This window comes from Colletotrichum tamarilloi (assembly GCF_030869305.1).
Source record: "Colletotrichum tamarilloi strain Tom-12 chromosome Unknown Scaffold_3.1, whole genome shotgun sequence".
Taxonomy (NCBI): Eukaryota; Fungi; Ascomycota; class Sordariomycetes; order Glomerellales; family Glomerellaceae; genus Colletotrichum; species Colletotrichum tamarilloi.
This window is the reverse complement of record NW_026849386.1, coordinates 70,749-88,519: the sequence shown is the minus strand read 5'-3', so window position 1 is coordinate 88,519 and position 17,771 is coordinate 70,749. Positions and strand designations below refer to the sequence as shown.

Below are 17,771 nucleotides of genomic sequence, written 5' to 3'. Positions count from 1 at the left end.
CTTTGCGGATAAAGGCCCTGAACATGACCTATGCTATACGCGCCGTCAACGGGGATTGGGATAAGAGGCTTGCCAAGCTAGACCGGTCGATCGTATCGACTATCAATACCACCATAGAAGACAACTATTTGATACCAATGCAGGTGTGGGCGCAGCGGCAAATTTCTAAGCATCCTGTCTTGAGGCCAAATCTTCCCCGGTGACACCATGACACGAATAGACTGGGCTGTCCGCCAACGCCAAAATGTGGCTGAAACTTGTTTCTACTTGGTAAATCCAGGATCTTTACCAATGGCAGTCCCATCTCTTCACGAAATAACACATTACAAAATACTTAGTGAGAATGTGGAATAAGATTCTACATACGATGTTCAGATTGAGGGTTTTCTGAAATAAGGTATTTATCAATAATCTGTCTAGCTTCACCCTCTCAATAAGCTTGTTTACAAACATTCAGCTATAAAGAGGGAGATCGGGGTTATGAAGGAGTGTATCTATGCCCATATTATCAGCTGACTGAAGTCCCTCTCGGAGGCAAAAGTGTAGACTCGGTAAACGCTGTGATCAATATGTCGAGTATACATAATCCATTATTGTTACTGAATTCTTTTGCCTTAGGAGGAGTGGTATTCAGCGCTTTCCAACAAGTTATCATGATCTTAGCTTGCTCCCGAAATGAAAAGAAGTTATTCAGTGAGCCACATATCCTTTATACTTTCCAGGATTGCTGCTTGCCTACAAGTGTCACTCTCAGAACCAACATCAAGACCGTCATTGCCACCATACCGAGTCCTGATAGTAGTTGCACGCCCAGATACCCACCGGTCGCTCGAAGCAGGGCGCCCGCTATCGGTGGTCCGGCCAGTGAACTAAAAGCATTGGTTGTGCATAACATGCCCAGCCAAGTGCCATGTAAGCTGAGGTCAGGCACGAGACTCGAGATAACGGTAGGCGGCAGTGATACGAGCCCACCAGAAGCAAACCCGTATGCGAGTGCAAAAGCGACGCTGCCCGCGGCGTCATGCACAGCCAGCCAGCTCAGCGCGACGGCGGCGATGGAGACAGAGACGCCGAGGAGGACGTTAATGGGTCCAAAGTGGCCGGCAAGCCATGCAGGAAAGACTCTGCCGAGGATTGAGCCCGCGTTGAGGATCGCGACTAGATAGTACGGCAGTCTCGAAGAGCCCCCACTTGATAGGCCATGGGCGAGGGAGTATTGCTGGAGATAGTAGATGGGCGCCATGTAGGAGAAGAAGTTGAAGAACATGGCAGCGGAGAAGACAACAAACGAGACGGTTCGGTACGCGGAGAGGTCCAACATGACACGGCGCTTCCGTTTTCCGGCGCCTTCATCATCGGATTCGGACTCAGCCCGGCGACGGCGCTGCCGCAGGACGGCGAAGGCAAAGGCATTTGTGGCGAGGGAAATGAAAGCGAGGACCCTCGTAGCCCAGGGGAAGCCCAAGCGGGGGTACAGGCTCTGAAAGATGAGAGGGTACACGACGCCGCCGAGAGAACTGCCCGTAGCGACGATGCCCGTGGCGAGGGCGCGACGTTCGGAAAAGTACTGCGGGATGATGGAGACGGACGGGATATAGATGCAACCCGAGCCAAGACCGACGCAGAATGCTTGCGCGAGGAGAACTTGCCAATACGCCGTTGCGATGCTAGTCATGGTCATGCCGAGGAAGATGAGGGTGATGCCTGTGAAAGTGAGGCTGCGGAAGTAGCCTGCGTCGTAGAGAGGGCCGACGAGGACGCCTGTGAATAGGAGAAGGGAAGACTGAATAGAGCCGATCCAGGCTATCGAGTCGGCGGATACATCCTTCATATGTTCTTGGTAGTAGGCTTGGAAGACGCCGTAGGAGCTCAAGATGCCCCTGCGGATGAGGTTAGTTGTGAATTGCTTCTTAACAGCAGGTTACGCCGCGAAACTGAAACGAGAACCACCGACCATGAGTTGAAGAATAAAAAGAATGAGCCTGCAACTTGGAGCCAAGCCAAACGGCCGCCATCTTGAGGCCGTATATCGATCGCGACACTTTCACTCACGTTGGCGGTGGTTGTCTCCTTCTGTTGTGTTGCTATGCTTGCCTCGGGATAGAATTCCGAATGCGGAATCGCATCGTTGGAGATGCGATTGTTGATTGACATTACGGCGAACCACTGAGAACTTGAAATAATCCCGTAGAGAACTTAAAGGCACCGCCAGTACATTCTGACATGAGCAAGTGAAAGGAAACAATGGCAACAACTCAATCGTAGGCGTAAGGGTTTGTGGTGCAACCGTCGCTTTGAAACACAATTGGCATCGCTACTATGGGCAGCCTCTTTTTCCATACGGCAAATTGTGCGTCGCGCCGAAGGCCGCCGGCGTCGGGAGGGGTCGATTGACACAAGTCATGATGAGTTGCCGCCCCATAAGGCGCAATCGACGTCGGAGAAGGTTTCCCTACCCTTGTTGAGTCCAGTCGACGACGCGGAGGCCTTCTAAGAGGAATTGAGCCCCGCAAAGTTGAAATGCGCCTATAGTCTAATGGCCCTTGAGTACTTCATTATTCATCATCAAAGGCGTAGGGGGAAAAGGACTGCGGAAAGCGGAAGGTGGACATGTTACCTTAGAATCGGCTTTTTGCCGTTCGCGGTTAGGCTCTTCCCGAGGCTGCGGAGACCATCCGAAGCCGAACTTTGGTCAGATTTGTTCGGTTAGATGTTCGGTAAGACTCAGAAAGTTCGGCTTGCTGACATCCCCCTAATGATCTCGAAGATAATCGTGAATGAAGAAAAATCTAGCTCAGTCGTGAAACTTGGATGTCTACTCATCTCAGGCATGCCGTTTGTTGCTGTTGTTTTGGCTTTCAGTTCGGCTCCCGTGAATATCGGCATTCATCATGGAGCCCGCGTCTTCACCACTCCGCTACCGAAAGAATGGTCGGCTTCAAGCATGCGACCCCTGCCGCCGTCGCAAAGTCGCATGCGACCACGCCCGTCCGGTCTGCAGTAACTGTAAGAGACGGAGGCGAACGGAACCGTGCGAGTTTACAATGAGTACACCGGCGCAGATGCAGCCAGGTCCAGGAGCTCCCCGTGCTGTCTCGGAACGAACGTCACGGTCAACCAGTGTGACAGGCTCGGAAACGGGCGCCGAACAGTTCCAACCCGCAACTGCGTCCACACTGGTTGACCAACGGTCTGAGATCAGCCCTGCCGTGACGGAAACGGAGATACATGGACAATGCGCTCCGAGTCGCGAGGTCGTTGTGCCGGAGAGCGCGTCCGGCCACCTCGGCTTCATGTCGTGGAGCGACGTGTACAAGGAAGTCGGTAACGGGCTCTCTGGCCATGATGTACACGCCGCGAAGGAAATCCGTTCTACTTCTAACGCCGGCCGGGAAGCCAGGTCCATTATCCTTTCCGAAGACGCCAGGACGCTGGAGACTTGTCTCTTCATCCTCCGCCTGGTCCCCGACGAACGTAAGGGCCGGGCACTCTTTGACTCACACTTTGACCCGCACAACGCCTTCATCCACCCCGTTGCTGTGCGGGCTCTGGATTCGCTGTATGGTACTTTTGGGCACTACCTCAACAATTCGGACCGGAACGATGCGCAGCTCTCAGAGTTTGCGCGGCGGCTGTGCTATAACTCGTCCCGGCCGTTCTTCGAGCACGAGCCTGATCCGGAGCTATGGATAGCGCAGTTTACCAAGGAGAATCTGAGGTGGGAGACGTTGGGGCTGCTATTCATTTACTGGGAAATGAAGCTTCGGAATGAGCAGCTTCCGAGAACGGAGGTTGGACGAATGGGATACGGGCAGAAGAACGCTTTCAGGAAGTGCATCTTTGACTGCATTACTTTGGCAAGGCAGGCTAATGAGGTTGGGAATACGCTGTTGCTGTACCTTTACTTTAGGCGGATGATTATCGAGTCTATCATTGACGGAGATACCAGTAAGTTCCTAGTGACACATCGAGCTGCCAAGTCTCGACAGACACGTAACCTTCATCGGTGGAGGCTAACATGTGGTGCAGGTCGCTCAACATGGATGACACAAGGGGAGACAGTATCACTCCTTACCTTCCTGGGCCTACACGTCGAACAGAACAAGGGGCCCTATAAACCAACCTTGGCATCCGAGCTGCGGAGACGGCTTCTCGTGAAGATCTTCGTCCTCGACAAAGTCGGCTCCGCGATCACGGGGCGACCACCCGCCCTGAGTCGCCGATACATCCTGACGCCGTCGCCGCTCGACATACGGGACGAATACCTGCTATGCGACGACGAGACAATCAACAAGGCGGTGAGATCGCTTGACAAATCGGGATGGAACCCCGATGGAGCGCTGAACTCGGTCACATTCTGGCGAGCTCGGTATAAGCTCATGATTATCCGTGACGAGATCTTTGAGGTTGCTATGGGACCTGAAGCGGCTATATCGGTGGAAGTTCTGCTGTGAGTGCGCAAGCCGAGCGCATAATCATTCGACTATACGTCCGAGTTGAGTGCATACTAATTTTGCGTTCATCTGATAGTGCACTGAAAGCGAAAGAGTTCGCGGCTGCGGCCGAAATGCCAGCTATCATGCGCTTCAAGGAATCAGACACTCGAAATCCGAGTCTCACTGGTCAAATGCTCCACGTGCGGTTGCTCATGCAGCTGGAACATCTGCAGAACCTCTTCTTCATTGAGCGGCTTTTGAATCGGAAGGACTGTTCCAACAAGCGGGATTTACTGTCGGTCAGCTACGAAATGACGGCGACGACATTGCTCTTCTGGACTGATATGGATGGTTTCAGTGTCTTGTGCGAGGATTTCAAGTGGCTTGTAAGTGCAACGATGCATCAAACTCAAAGAACCTCAAAGCTAGAGCTACATGACTGACATCCGCGACTCCCTCAGGTCATGGCATATGCCGCTCCAGGAGGCGGAATCCTTTGCCTAGAGTTACTGAAGCCAACACCAACTCTAGGAAACAGCGGCATCCCCGTCACAGACAGTACCGGCAAAGTCATCAACAGGTCCGGTATTGTACAAGTGCTGAGTCTTCTGGTCGGCTTCCTCAAGTGGGTGAGCCCGTCCGAAGCCCCGGGCAGCATCTGCGCGAGCACAATGACTATTGTGAAGCAGGTGCTGGACGAGGCACTCAATGGGGCGCCGAACCGCAACCCGTCTGGCGATGCAATGGAGTGGGACTTTTCGGCGCAGTTGGATTTCAATTTCGATCTCTTGGACACGTACGAATGGATGCGCCCGGAGTTTTCATGGAGTGATTTGCAGGCATAGAGTTAATTTGGGTTGAAGGCTATTAGCCGCTGGAGTTCTCGGTTTGATTTACAACTTGCAAGTTCAGAGCATCTCCATTCCTTGCGTCTTCAATGACTGCCATGCAAACACGACCTGAAGCCATATTAGGTACAAGAACATGGATAACAGACATTCTCACCTGTGACTTGATGGTCCAAGATTGCATTATCTCTCTCGTCTGGTGCCAGGAACAACGGTGGTGAAGGTCACAGGATTATGGTGGGGTACCTAGGAGTCCTTTACGCTTCGGGCTTCCAACCAATTGGTCGGTTAGCTCAGTTGGTTAGAGCGTGGTACTAATATTTCACCTGAACTGTTGTGTAATGCCAAGGCCGGGAGTTCAAGCCTCCCACTGATCATACACTTTTGCAAATAAATCTTTTTGTTGTTGATATCCATCTGGGGACGCTTCTTCTTTGATAACATGGCAATCCGTCTGAAGTTTTGGCTATCTGTTGGAGGTTTGCGAAGCGTGGGTGGCTTGTGATCTGATTGGCTAGGTTCAAAGTCAGTTACAACTTTGTTGAGAATTGACCAGGTACGTCCTCTGGTGTCTGTGACATTTAGATATACTCTACAACCGTGTTTACTTTTCCTTCTTCAAAGAATTTTTTAACATTCTATCCGCCCAATGCTTCTATTCGAGCCCAACGGTCTCAGTCAAGCAAGAATCGATGCAAAGTAATCGATTAAATTCTGGTAGTGACGGCTGGCTGTAATCCTTTCCTGGAATTCATAACCGCACGCACATGAGAATGGCAAACGTGTCTTCTGACCCTGCCGGAACACCGGGATTACTCCATGTAGAAGCAAGACCTAGGAATCCGATAGGTACGAGAGCCTCAGCTCATCTGACCGACATGGCTATCGCGTCATTTTTCTGAGTACTTACGTTGTGGCCGACTTCTAATAGATCCATTGACTCACAAGTCCATGGTCGTGAGTAGGGCTCAATGCCTTGAACGTAAGGTAGCTCTGGCTAGAAAATACATGGCGTACTTCTTACCGTGATACCGACCTGAATCTCAGCCATGTGAAACAACTGCTGGTGACCGGCCACGCTTCTGCAGGGTCCAAATGCGACGATGTGACGAGTTTCGTCGACAACCTTAGCTTAGCATTGGAAGCGACTGACTCGTAAAATGGTTCGTGAGGATATAGACTGACTGGATCGACTACCTTAGTTCGGCGCGGTGATGAGATGACGCTAGAAGAAGTAAGCTTGATTGTTGAAGCGAGGGGTTAAAGCCGGCACTTGTCACCGCACAGGTAAGTGACTCCGGGAAGGTTTTGGTCGATCGGCTAGTTCGCTCCGGCTAGCTCGCCGTATCTGCAAGACCAACGGTATATCACACCTCGTCCAATTCTTTTGCAAATTTGTGGCTTTCGCAGTGGCTGGCGATTCAGGCTGTCCATCAAGGTGTTTTGCCACACGAATAGGATCAGTAATTCTCCTGTATGATCGCTACAGCCTACTTCCAAAATCGACAATTGCTAGCGGCAAGCGCGACTATGGCGCAAGTTGCGAACTTGCCAAGATGGACTACTTGGGTGCGCTAGGTTCGACTTCTTCGACTGAACGAAAACGCTAGTATTTCTGTTGTCGGAAGTGTCGCGCCCCCGAGTTATGAGATCACTCCTTATTCCAGATGAATGTACCGGTGTCTTCATAGAAAAACATGCGTAGAGTCAAATCTTGACTTACCCGCTCCCTCGGACTTCGGCGGAGAAGTACACGTAACTATCGCCCGCATACCTCAAGGTCCAGACTAATAGGACCCCCTGTTGAGGCAAAGAAAAAATATACTCGGTCATGGGAGCGTCTGCGAGTACAGCTTGTACCTGCAGCCAGAGGCAAAACATAGCCTGGAAAGACCCTCGAGTCCTGATGTAACTGCAGTACGCCACAGTGAACTACCTCAAGGCACTTGAGTACGACCGCATACTTAATTTCCACAACTTTCAATTCTAGGCTAATAAAGTTGATTCATCCGGCCGAAAGCAAGGCAGCAGAAGGGCAGCGTATATCTGGGTGCCCCTACATGAGGCATTCAACATTGCAGAGTTGATACCTTACTTACGTTCTGAAAGAGCCGATCGGCTACTGATAACTCCAAGCGTGATATACCTCAATAATAGCCTATACGCGTAAAGCGATGGTGAGTGACAACTACAACCACCTACCTTAGACTCTGGTGTCCCTCATAGACTGTAGTGTAGCTCCGCCTGCCTATCACCTATGAGAAACCCCGCAAGCGAAGTGTAGTAGAATTCGTGGAAACGCAAAGGTCAAAGCGCGAATGGTTCCCAAGCGCGCAACGTCGTATCGATGCTGAAGAATGTCCCATCGCTTACTAGCAAGTCGCAAGTGGTGAATCTCGGAATCCGCCCGTTGTAGTTTATGAGATTCCGGTAAATGATGTTGCTTCTACGAGCCCTTGACCATGTTTCATCCCGCTGACAAGGTTGAGATTTGAGAACGTGGCAATGGGAAAAATCCGTCACATCGAGGCCGCCTAGTGTACATCTCGTACTCCAAGGTACAAGCGGCTAAATGAGTAAGTAGACGGATGATGACGCTCAATATTCATATCAGTATGGGGCCCAGTGGATCTTACAGTCATCATACTTATATCACGAAACAAACTAGGGACAGCAATGTTGCAAAGCTAAAATTTTGTTGAGAAATACTAGTAGCAGACATCCTCAAGACGCGAGAAAACCTCCCGAATACGCAAAAGAGAGATGAATCATGTGCGCAAAATAAGTCCCAGCCTGTTCAGTATAGCTGAGTTCATTAAGACTCTGATCACTCATCCTCCGTCTTGTAAATCTTGATTAATAATGGTTAGTCTACTGCAAAAGGTTCGATCACCAATGCTATTGATTGTTAGTTTTGGGTCCTCTCATCATGTGAGCAATTGCAAACACAAAGACTAGAGCAAGTTATCACGCAAGGTTTCAGCGCAGATCATTGAAATTATTCTTACACAAAGACTTCTACGCAATGTGCATGGGGTTACTGACAGTAATATGCATGCGCCCTATCCGGCTCATTCAACAACTTGATGTCTCAGAGACGACGAGATCGTCTCAAGTCATTGCTTAAACTCCCAACCCCTGATGTCGATCCGCAACGGTCAGACCGCACCAGACCCCCATCCACCTATTTTCAATAGCTTCTCAAGGGGGTTCCATAGGGTTGACCACATGTTACGTCGGCAACTGCTGGCTGCAACCCACTGAGACACGTCAATGCAGATCCGGGCAAAACTGCCATTGGCAAGGGGACATCTCGTCGCTCAACCTGCAATTGGCCAGTAACATACGCTGTGCATGCCATACGCCACGCGGACTCCCGCCTTCAATGTAATGCCCGGTGGCTATGGCGGGGGATGCCGCCTCTATCTTGTCGAGCCATCGGCTACCTCCCCCACTAGACTTGGACGAGAGAATAAACGTTTCCCGAAACCGTAGCCAAACCGGCTGCATGTACAATCGCTACAAGATATCGCGTAAGCTCAGGAAGGGAAACGAGTGCCACAATAGGCAAGAGGCTAAGGCGAGAGCGGATAGCAGGCAGCGGGCTTATCTCTCCTAGGCCAAGACCACGTTGACAGTGCATCCGCCCACGGCCCGCTCATGGCCCTGGGTAAGACTCAATCCGGCTGAGTGGGTGCGGAGCCAAATGTCGAGGTATCTCTCCGAGTGGAAATGGGTGGCATTGGGGGCCTTAGACAACCACCAGCCCCCTTGTACAATGGTAACGACCTTGGAAGGGTGTCCGAAATGGATCCAACCACTGTTTAACTCCATCGTTTTGCATTACTAGAGGATTGCCGCAGTACATATAGACGCTACCCTACCCTCGAATTCCGCACTATTTAACCTCAACCCTTTTCTCTCCTATCCTTTCCTCTATTCTACCCTCTCCCTCGTTAAGGGATTACTAAAATCGCAGTTTTAATAGCTTATTAATAAATTAGTATTACTATTTAAAAATAAGTAACTTACTTTTATATATAAGTACTAAGAGTCTTATTATTATAAAAATAGTAGTAAATATACTAAAATATTTAAAAGAGCTTTTTAATAAACTTCTAATACTATTTAAAGCGATTATCCTTAAGCTATAAAAAAAAGCCGAGGTATTATATTAACACGGCCCTATTTATTTTATTAGTATTAATAATACCCTTCTTAACGTAGGATATATTAATAATACTCTATAGCTACGTTACTATACTTTATAAATTATACTTAATAATAATAAAGATTTTAATATTTTTTTTTAAATTTTTTATTAAGGTCGTTATCGTAGGGTTAGTTTAGTTATTAATATCTTAATAAGTATTTTAACTTAACTTAGAAGCTCTTATAACTCTTAATAAGAGGTTTTTAAGGGACTTATAATTAGACTTTTTGTTTATTATGGGTAAAGTTATTATAATTAAAGCTATAGCGATTAAAACTATAGTGCTACTTATAAACCTCGATAGTAAGTAGTTAGTAATATAATTATCTTTCTTTTATAATAAGCTTAAAAAAGCATCTTAATTTAAGTATTAGGTAAGTACTATACTATTTTATTAAAACTATATTCTTATACTTATGATTTAGAAAGAATTAACTTTCTTCGATAACAAGGTACTCAGAAATGGATTCAACGGCCAACGATGAGTTAGAGGAACTTGGAAGAGGCGGTCGAGAACTCGGTTGCGATAGCCGGCCAAGAAGCCACTATTCCCGTTCTCAGTCTCAAGTCCGAAGCTCTGCTTGTTTAGCGACGCTGCTTACGCGGGGGGCCATCTCAATCACACGATCAGAAGAAGGGGTCCGAGCGGGTTTTCATTGATGGATCAACCGCCGCTGAACGAAGATCTTGCTTTTCGGAACATGTTCGCACTAATTCGGGCCATCACATCCGCAGGGAGATCTTTCGGTGAGTCGATTAAGTCAATTACCATTGGGCATACCGTCTGGCAGTCCCTCACGCTATTTGTGGTATCCAAAAAACATTGTGTCATACAACTCGTTGCAAGCGCAGACTTCCGAGCAAAAATTCCGCTAGTGACAAAGGAGAAATAACCAAGGAAATCAGAACGGGGAACCACTTCGTCCCGTTCTCCCTGTCTTTGAGCTGCCCGCTTCCAGCTCGCGCATGTGAACCAAGCTCGTCTCGTCGTGATAGTCGACAGTGTACTCCTTGGTGTACATGATGCCATTCGGGCTGCTTGAGAGCCCCGAGTCGCGATCGACGGTCCTGACCTTGGCATCGTTGCCCAGTGTCCTGTTCCTACTGCGACCGTTGCCACTCGATTGAATGTAGTACTTGGCTGCTGCGGATGTGCCGCGCCGTGTCGTGCCCAGCAATTTGGGGAAGAAGCCGACGAGGATGACGCGTATTGAGGGCATGCAGGCGCAGATGATGCCCACGTTGATCTCGACGGTGGACCAGGTTGCGACTTCGAATTGATCCCAGGTTGGGTTCTGGGACTTCGCGAATGCGACCAAAGACTGCAGGCGCAAGATGCTAACGACAGTGACACTGGGAACCCCCATGTTAGAGAACGTTCTGAGAGGGAAATCGACGCATTTTGGAGACTTACAAGGTGCCGACGAAGAACATCATGGCCACGCCAATCTTCTTCTTCCAATGCAAGTTCAGACCCTTGATCTGAGATAGAGGCAGAGCGAGCATCCAGATGTCCAACACGATACTGATGCCAGCATTGGCCCAGGCGATGGCGTTGATGTCCAAGCATTGTCCGTTGCGGTTTCCGTCCCACTTTGTCCAGTAAAAGCTGATCGGTTGGCATTGAAAAATGGCGACAAAGATGAAGGTGAGGCCAAATACTGCGTTGAAACCGATGGTGCCCCAGATGAGCTTCTTGATACTGCTCTGCGAAAAGATGCGCATGTAGAAGAAGAGAAGTGACATCTTGAGCAGCGTCACCTGGCCGAAATACATTGGCTCCATGATGAAAAACCAGTACCCAAAGTCGTTGATCTGAGTGAATGAGACTGTCCAAATGTCCTTGCCGAGGCCGTTCGCGGCGAACCCGTGGGTGTTGATGACAGTTCCTGGGATGCCGGAGCCGAGTGTGATGAGAATGAACCAGTCGTCCATGCCGAGGTCGCCCATTGTCGCAAAAACTTTGTGTACCAGGCGGATAATGACGAATACGCCAGACAGGCAGCCCATGGTGATAGAGATGGTGTTGTACATCGGCGTGCGGTTTCTCGGTGTCGCGCCACATGTCGTCTGGGTGATGTTCTTGGTTGCTGCGGGAGAGTGACGGGTTAGATGACAGGTCTTTGGGAGGATTCGCCCATTGGCATCCGAAGGAAGACATGGCCACTCACTAAGAGCATTCCTAAGAGTACAGTTCTGTAGAATACAAGCTTCAACTTCGACCTGCAAAGGAGCATTGGTGCAGATACATGTCTGGTTGGTCGGCGCGCATGGCGAGTTGAGGACCGCTGTTACAAGACATGCTTGCTGTCGTGTAGTTAGTATCTAGAGCACGAGCAAGTTCATGGTCTTCAATTTGTAACCTACTGCGCATCTTGGTAGCGATGCTACAGCTGAAGCAGGATCGCCTTGGGCCGCGGCGCAATGGAGCACCGCAGCCATGGACAGGAACAGAGAGATGAACCTCATATTTGGGTATGTCCAAGTGAGAGATGAGGAAGAACCCCTCCCTCTTTCGAAAAGGGCCGGGAGAAGAAAACAGGGTCGTCGTACAAGCTAGATATGTATCACCTCGAACATGACGTGAGCATCATATTCGAATAGTCGTAGGTCGTGACGGAGGCGTCAAAGGTTTTCCCAACACGAGGTGAAAGGGGTGGGAAGATGGGCGGACGGGAGGGATTAAGGTTGTCGTGAAACGCCTTCTACACCCTCCGTCTTAGTCAACAAGCAGAAGACAGAAGAGGCCACTTTGGGGGAGCTCCTCGGGATGGGTTGCGTGGTTCCTACGTAGCGACATGCCAACGCGGAGATGATGCTCGATGCAGCAAAGGGAGCTTCTTCTGCGGTGCGGCGGTTCCACTTGGGGTCAACGCCACACAAGACCAGTGTGCCGGTAGCGTGCGGTCTAGTTTCGACACACGGTGGTCGCCGTTACACTTCAAGGTGGCATCACGGCTGTTGAACTGTTTTAGCAAACGGCGCGCCCCTTTCCCCATCGTTTCTACGCACTATGCAAGTCTCAGTGGTGGCGGCGGCGGAGACCGGACGATGGCGTGGGCTCTGGTACATCTAACCGAGGGCGACGTTTGGAGGGAACTCGGCCATGGGCTGAATACCGGACTGGACAAACATACTGCGTAGGACCCTGGTGCCCAGCTCCGGCTATGGGATAATGCCCAGGGTTCATCCAGGATGGCAGCTGTATATGGCAGGCGAGGGCTGGCCTGCGCAGAGAGAGAAAGCGAGAAATGTGATACACTGACATGCAGGAGGCTCCCCGTCAACGTGGCATGGCAGCGGACCGAGGCCACGACTGGTCTGGAGCGCCGCACATGTCGGGTAGGGGACCGGACTTGCAGACTTGCAGTGAATAGTGATCGAGGGGCACAACCCATGGAGAGACTTGGATGAGTATGCGGATGGAGGCCCGTCATCTGTGCCACACAAATCCACCCATATCCGTACATGCATATCTTCAGGGAGGGAAAAGAAACCCCAGGAAGGGGGGCCCAGACACAGTCGCCGAACCAAGGCGAGCAAGGGTCGGGGAGCATCGTGAGCGCAAGGATCAACACCCGGGGGGCCCAGCGAGAGAAAAATCTCCTCGAACCTCTTGCCCTGGAAGAGGGGCCTGCTCTCGTGCTTTGTGCAGAGGAGAGCCCAGATCACAGATGCGGTGGCAGGGGCCAGCATCCCACCGGGATTGAGATGCCATGCCTGGATACCTCCTCGCGATGCCACTGCGGAACCACGGTAGCGTAGCTCGATCCAAATGAACAAACAATGGAAAGAATTCGAACTTTTTTTTCTTCTCGGTGGGCAATCGCCGACGGCACAGCAAAAGCTTGTGCGACAATCGGGGGCTGGCCGAGGCTGGCGCGGCAATGCAAAGCTGAGGCGAAGCTGATTGTTCCCGAGGAACGGTAATAGCAACTTGTATGTTGTGGTGTGCTGGTGCAACCAGCTTTGACACACACACAGAAGCACATCAAGATGCCGAAATAACCAGGAGGAAATGCCCGAAGAAGAGCCAGAGTTTCGGTGTGGCAGGTTCAGTAACCGCATCGAAGGAACCTCTTTTCTTTCTGGAAGACCGCCCCCCGTGCCCCCGAGACGGACACGCAAGGCACGTAACAGGCTCATCACACACACACACAGACGAAGGGGGGCGTGTGTCCCTTTTTTACCCCTTGGGACGTTAGGCCGGGCAGAGATGGCGTCGCAGTTGGCCGGTGCTATCCCTATCCTGGTGGCACATCCGGCACGCTGTGTGTGTGGAGTAATTAGTTGAAAATGGGGACGGTTAGAGGGTCTGAGCCGGCACGACACGCCATTGGTGGCCAATGTTCGATCAAAGTTGGGACGGGGAAGAGAAAACTGAGATGTGGTCGATGTGCGATGCGAGTATTTGGTCTGATTGCCGATATTATGACTCGAGAAGAGGCAAAATATGGACTCTACCACCTGTTCACTTGAGTCTGCATCCGTATGTGTATGGTTTGTCCGCGTGGGTTGGCTCAGCTCGGGTGTTTACAACTCGCTTGATGTCGCTTCTCATGCAGGCTGCAGCAGCGGATCGTGGGCAATCTCCATTGCTCATATATTGGCAACCGGCCGAATCCTTCGGCTCTCTGCCCTGTACTCGGCTTAATGACCGGATTTTGTCGGATTATTCGCGGACTGGCCCAGGACTACAGGGGAAGGTCAATTCATCCATAGGCGGATCTCGACCTTTCTCTGGAAGACCAAGGGGGTCTATTGGAAGGGTTTCCGATGCTACCCAGCAGAGCAAATGTGGCCTGAGAACCCAATACTTTTGTCTCCTTTCTGCCCCAGCTTTGGGGGGTTCGTAAGGGTTCCTCAATGATAGATTAAATGTTTCTGACCTGTCGTCCGGGGTTCATCGTATCTCGCCGGATGCACCATGAAGGATCGGGGCTTTGTTTGAAAGGGTTTGAACTCTGTGGAGAACGAGTGGAGGCAAAAAGCCTGAAAGTAAGAAGAGCGGCCAAGTTTTGCTTTTCCACCGTGCGTTGTTGTCTTCGTCATCTACCCGCAAGTTGTGTGACGGACTTCAGCATTCTGCAGATATTCTGCGTACTGATCGTAACCGCAACGCGCGTTGGGCACTGACGAAAGGCGTTGAACCGCCGAGGGCAGAAAAATAAAGAATAAGAGCGGACTAGGAGAGAGAGCTAACCTCGGGTCAAGTGGCGGTTGCGAGATGAAGAGACGAAAGAGGCGCAACACTAGCTACTCGTGTTCCCATCTTCTAGTCTTGTTCTAGCGGAAGCCATCGGACACCACCGCGGCACCGTCGCATGCGCCGCCGAACCATTGACGGCAATTCAGCAGCCCGTTAACCGTCTCTCCCCGGAGCGCCGCCGGGCGTTGTGGAGTTTTTGACTCTGGTCTACTACGTAGCCTTCACCTTGCGGATGTTCTTCAGTTCCTGTGGTTTTTTTTTTTTCTTTCTTTCTTGTGTCAGGCTTTCAGCTGCGGCCTACCCCCCTCGTATGAGACGGCGGACACTACGATGGGGCACCTCTGATGCCATGTTCCCTGTCGCATTCATGCCGGGACCGGGTTTCCGGTGGCCGGCCGTCTGTGAGTAATGGCAGAGTACGGGGGGATGAGGTGTTTTGCGGCTTGCTTGCCGCTTGCCTATGCCTTGAAAGAGCCCCCCCGACCCTAGGGCAAAGCCACGCGGCGGGTAACCTGGTTTCCGTGTGGTGATATTGGGGGCCGCGAGATTGGTGCCCATGATGAGCCATTAGTTTCCGGCGATTGGGTTGGAATGCGGGAATCATTTCATCTTGTTTAGATTTTAGAACGCATCGGAAAATTGTCACTGTGGATGACGAGATTGTGCTAAGATCAAATGTCTCAATTCAGGCATTTGTATGGCCTCGGACACGGGCCGGAACCCTCTCCTCCAAATAAGAGCCAACAACTAAGTGTCCTGCGCTTTTCGCATCTGTCCTGCAGGCAACCTGCCGGCTCTTAGGGCTCTAGTCTGACTTCGAAAAGCAGAGTCAGCCAACGTGATTCGCCAATGCCCAAGTCCACAGCCCCCTCGAGTTTCGCGGGAAGATCGATGTTGTGCGAGAGGCGACTGGTTCATGCGAGCACGGGCTGACCTTGGCCACTGTCCCCAATTTTCTGCCCAGTTCAGGCTTACACGTGGATCCCGCTCCACGGTTCTTTTGCCCCTGCCTGTGTGCCTGCGTTGCTTACTGTGGTTTTGTCAGACTCGAGTGGTAGGCTGATGGCGTGTCAGACATTAACGAATGGCCCTGTTTTTTCTTTCTCCTGATTCCATTTTTGCTCCTGTTTGTCTAACATTCAGTCTTGCCTGTTGAATCCTGTCAGTGGAGGGAGCAGAGACAGGCGTCGGAGCAACGCGCAGATCCAAGGGCCCGAAAACCCGGTTCGGTGCTCGGTGTTGACTGAAGTACACTACTAGCCCTGCTGCATGTCTGGTCTGCCAGAGAGCGGCGTAGAATGGCCATGTGGTTTTAGCAAACAATCTTGGCTGCAGCATGCAATCTGATTTTCGCAAACATGCATACCTTGATCATGTAGTAGGAAAGCTTTCCTGCGTTGTTGGTCCGAACAAACTCTCACAAGTTCATGGCTCGCAATCCCTGGAGTTCTTTCCTCTCTCTTATTTCTCTCGTCCTTCCTATTTAGAACGGCAGAGTTCGCTCCCGAACCGGGATTTGCACAGAGTTCAGACGAACGGAGATGGCTTCCTCTTCTATCTTGCTGCGACACTGGTGGGGGGAGGCATTAGGTTTTGACAGCTATACTGGCATGTCGGTATTCTCTGCGACAACATGGTCTATTGCATTTGACACGCCGGCAACTTCGCCCATGTCTTCCGACTTCCAGCAACACATGACTGACTGCATATTCACTAGCCACATTTTGTTTGAGGAAACATTTCTGAACAATAGTTTGCAAGCCTCAACTGGCAGCCGTTGGTACCGACAGACGCCACAATATCCGAGGGCATCGGATTGATCATTGTTGTCTTGCCAATACAGCACTCGAGACTTAGGTGACATCGCGCTAGAAAAAACGAACAATAGAGTTCAAAAGCTTGGCAAGGGTCACGATCAACAATCAAACCAGTCGCTCGGTACGCAAACTTTCCTTTTCAGGAAAGGTATCCGCGTTTGCGGCCAAAAATTGACTTCCACCCCTTGCAATGATTGCAATATTGCTGTGCCGCTGCCCGCAACCACATACCCAGCGAACCCAGGAGTCTGCTTCCAATGTCCGAGTCCGAGTCTTTCCAAGAATCCAACCCACCGGAGTTGATCTCGGAGGTGGCTCCGGCGTCCTTCATCCCCGTGCATGTGTCGTGACCGCTGAAGAAACATTCGCGATGGATTGGCCCACTGCTCAGAGTGGCCTGCAGCGTCAATCTTACGATCTCACGGAGTTCTTGCCGGATGTCAGGTTAATCTGGTATTGGGGACGAGGTTCACTTCTGGTGTTTGCGGAGCTCCTCCAACTACGCCGCTTATAGATCATCATCACCACAAATGCCAAGCTGCCAACTGCCGACAAGTTTGTGTTGTCGTTTTCGTGTGACCTTGATCCCACAAACTACTTAATGCGAGGCAGCGAAGGAAGGAGCAGCGATCGGTGATCTCAGAATTCTCGTTCCAGCTAACGTTTATAAATAGTCCATCTTGGCCATTCCAATCTGGCAGACACGTCACACGGTCACACAAGTGATTAGTTGTTTGTACCCAGATTTCAAATCAATCTTTTTATTCATTGATGAACACAGTGCGACTAGGAATACTGTTTTGAGCTCATGCTACTGAATCATTTTGCACTGAAGTGCTTTCAGCTGTTGCCATGTCCTCAGTCTTCATGAAACTGCACTTGGTTATCCGGCGAGAAATGAGGCTTGTTCGGCGAGGGGCTAGGAAGAGCAGCCAACCCAACATGATTCAGGCGCAAAGCTGGGTTAAATTTTACTTGAGAACAATGTTTATTCCATGTGAGTTTCGATGGTACTTCTATTAGCTCAGGTATGGAGATGACGATACCTCAAGAACTGGCCCCAAGTGCCAAAGCCCCTCCGCAAGCTCGTGAAGTTTCTCGCGTCATGTTGATCTTGTGATTCGATCAAAACTGTAGCAACTTTTGCTTGGCAATGTTTGATACGTTGACAACAAAGAGAAGTCAGCCAGTGACCCAATGAAGTCGAGCTTGAGATGACCATGCCATTTGAGAGGGGCTATGATAAAA

The 17,771-nt window shown here is 50.6% G+C and overlaps 5 protein-coding genes across 5 annotated transcripts; 2 read left to right on the top strand and 3 right to left on the bottom strand.

Moving 5' to 3' along the window:
* Positions 1–709: 709 nt before the first annotated feature.
* CTAM01_01210 (uncharacterized protein) lies at positions 710–2,154 on the bottom strand (the record flags this gene model as incomplete). The annotated part of the gene is made up of 2 exons (XM_060517252.1): positions 710–1,880; positions 1,955–2,154. The coding sequence occupies 2 exons, from the start codon at positions 2,152–2,154 to the stop codon at positions 710–712; spliced, it is 1,371 nt and encodes a 456-aa protein (XP_060387713.1).
* Positions 2,155–3,044: 890 nt separating this feature from the next.
* On the top strand, positions 3,045–5,281 carry CTAM01_01209 (uncharacterized protein; the record flags this gene model as incomplete). Its single annotated transcript, XM_060517251.1, has 4 exons — positions 3,045–3,948; positions 4,030–4,450; positions 4,531–4,822; positions 4,898–5,281. 4 exons carry the CDS (start codon positions 3,045–3,047, stop codon positions 5,279–5,281), a joined length of 2,001 nt encoding a protein of 666 aa, XP_060387712.1.
* Positions 5,282–10,399: 5,118 nt separating this feature from the next.
* On the bottom strand, positions 10,400–11,966 carry CTAM01_01208 (CFEM domain-containing protein; the record flags this gene model as incomplete). The annotated part of the gene is made up of 4 exons (XM_060517250.1): positions 10,400–10,850; positions 10,912–11,587; positions 11,669–11,804; positions 11,865–11,966. The coding sequence occupies 4 exons, from the start codon at positions 11,964–11,966 to the stop codon at positions 10,400–10,402; spliced, it is 1,365 nt and encodes a 454-aa protein (XP_060387711.1).
* Positions 11,967–12,692: 726 nt separating this feature from the next.
* Positions 12,693–12,911, top strand: CTAM01_01207 (uncharacterized protein; the record flags this gene model as incomplete). Its single annotated transcript, XM_060517249.1, has 1 exon — positions 12,693–12,911. One exon carries the CDS (start codon positions 12,693–12,695, stop codon positions 12,909–12,911), a length of 219 nt encoding a protein of 72 aa, XP_060387710.1.
* A 2,092-nt stretch (positions 12,912–15,003) lies between these two features.
* Positions 15,004–15,264, bottom strand: CTAM01_01206 (uncharacterized protein; the record flags this gene model as incomplete). Its single annotated transcript, XM_060517248.1, has 1 exon — positions 15,004–15,264. One exon carries the CDS (start codon positions 15,262–15,264, stop codon positions 15,004–15,006), a length of 261 nt encoding a protein of 86 aa, XP_060387709.1.
* Between the last annotated feature and the right edge of the window lie 2,507 nt (positions 15,265–17,771).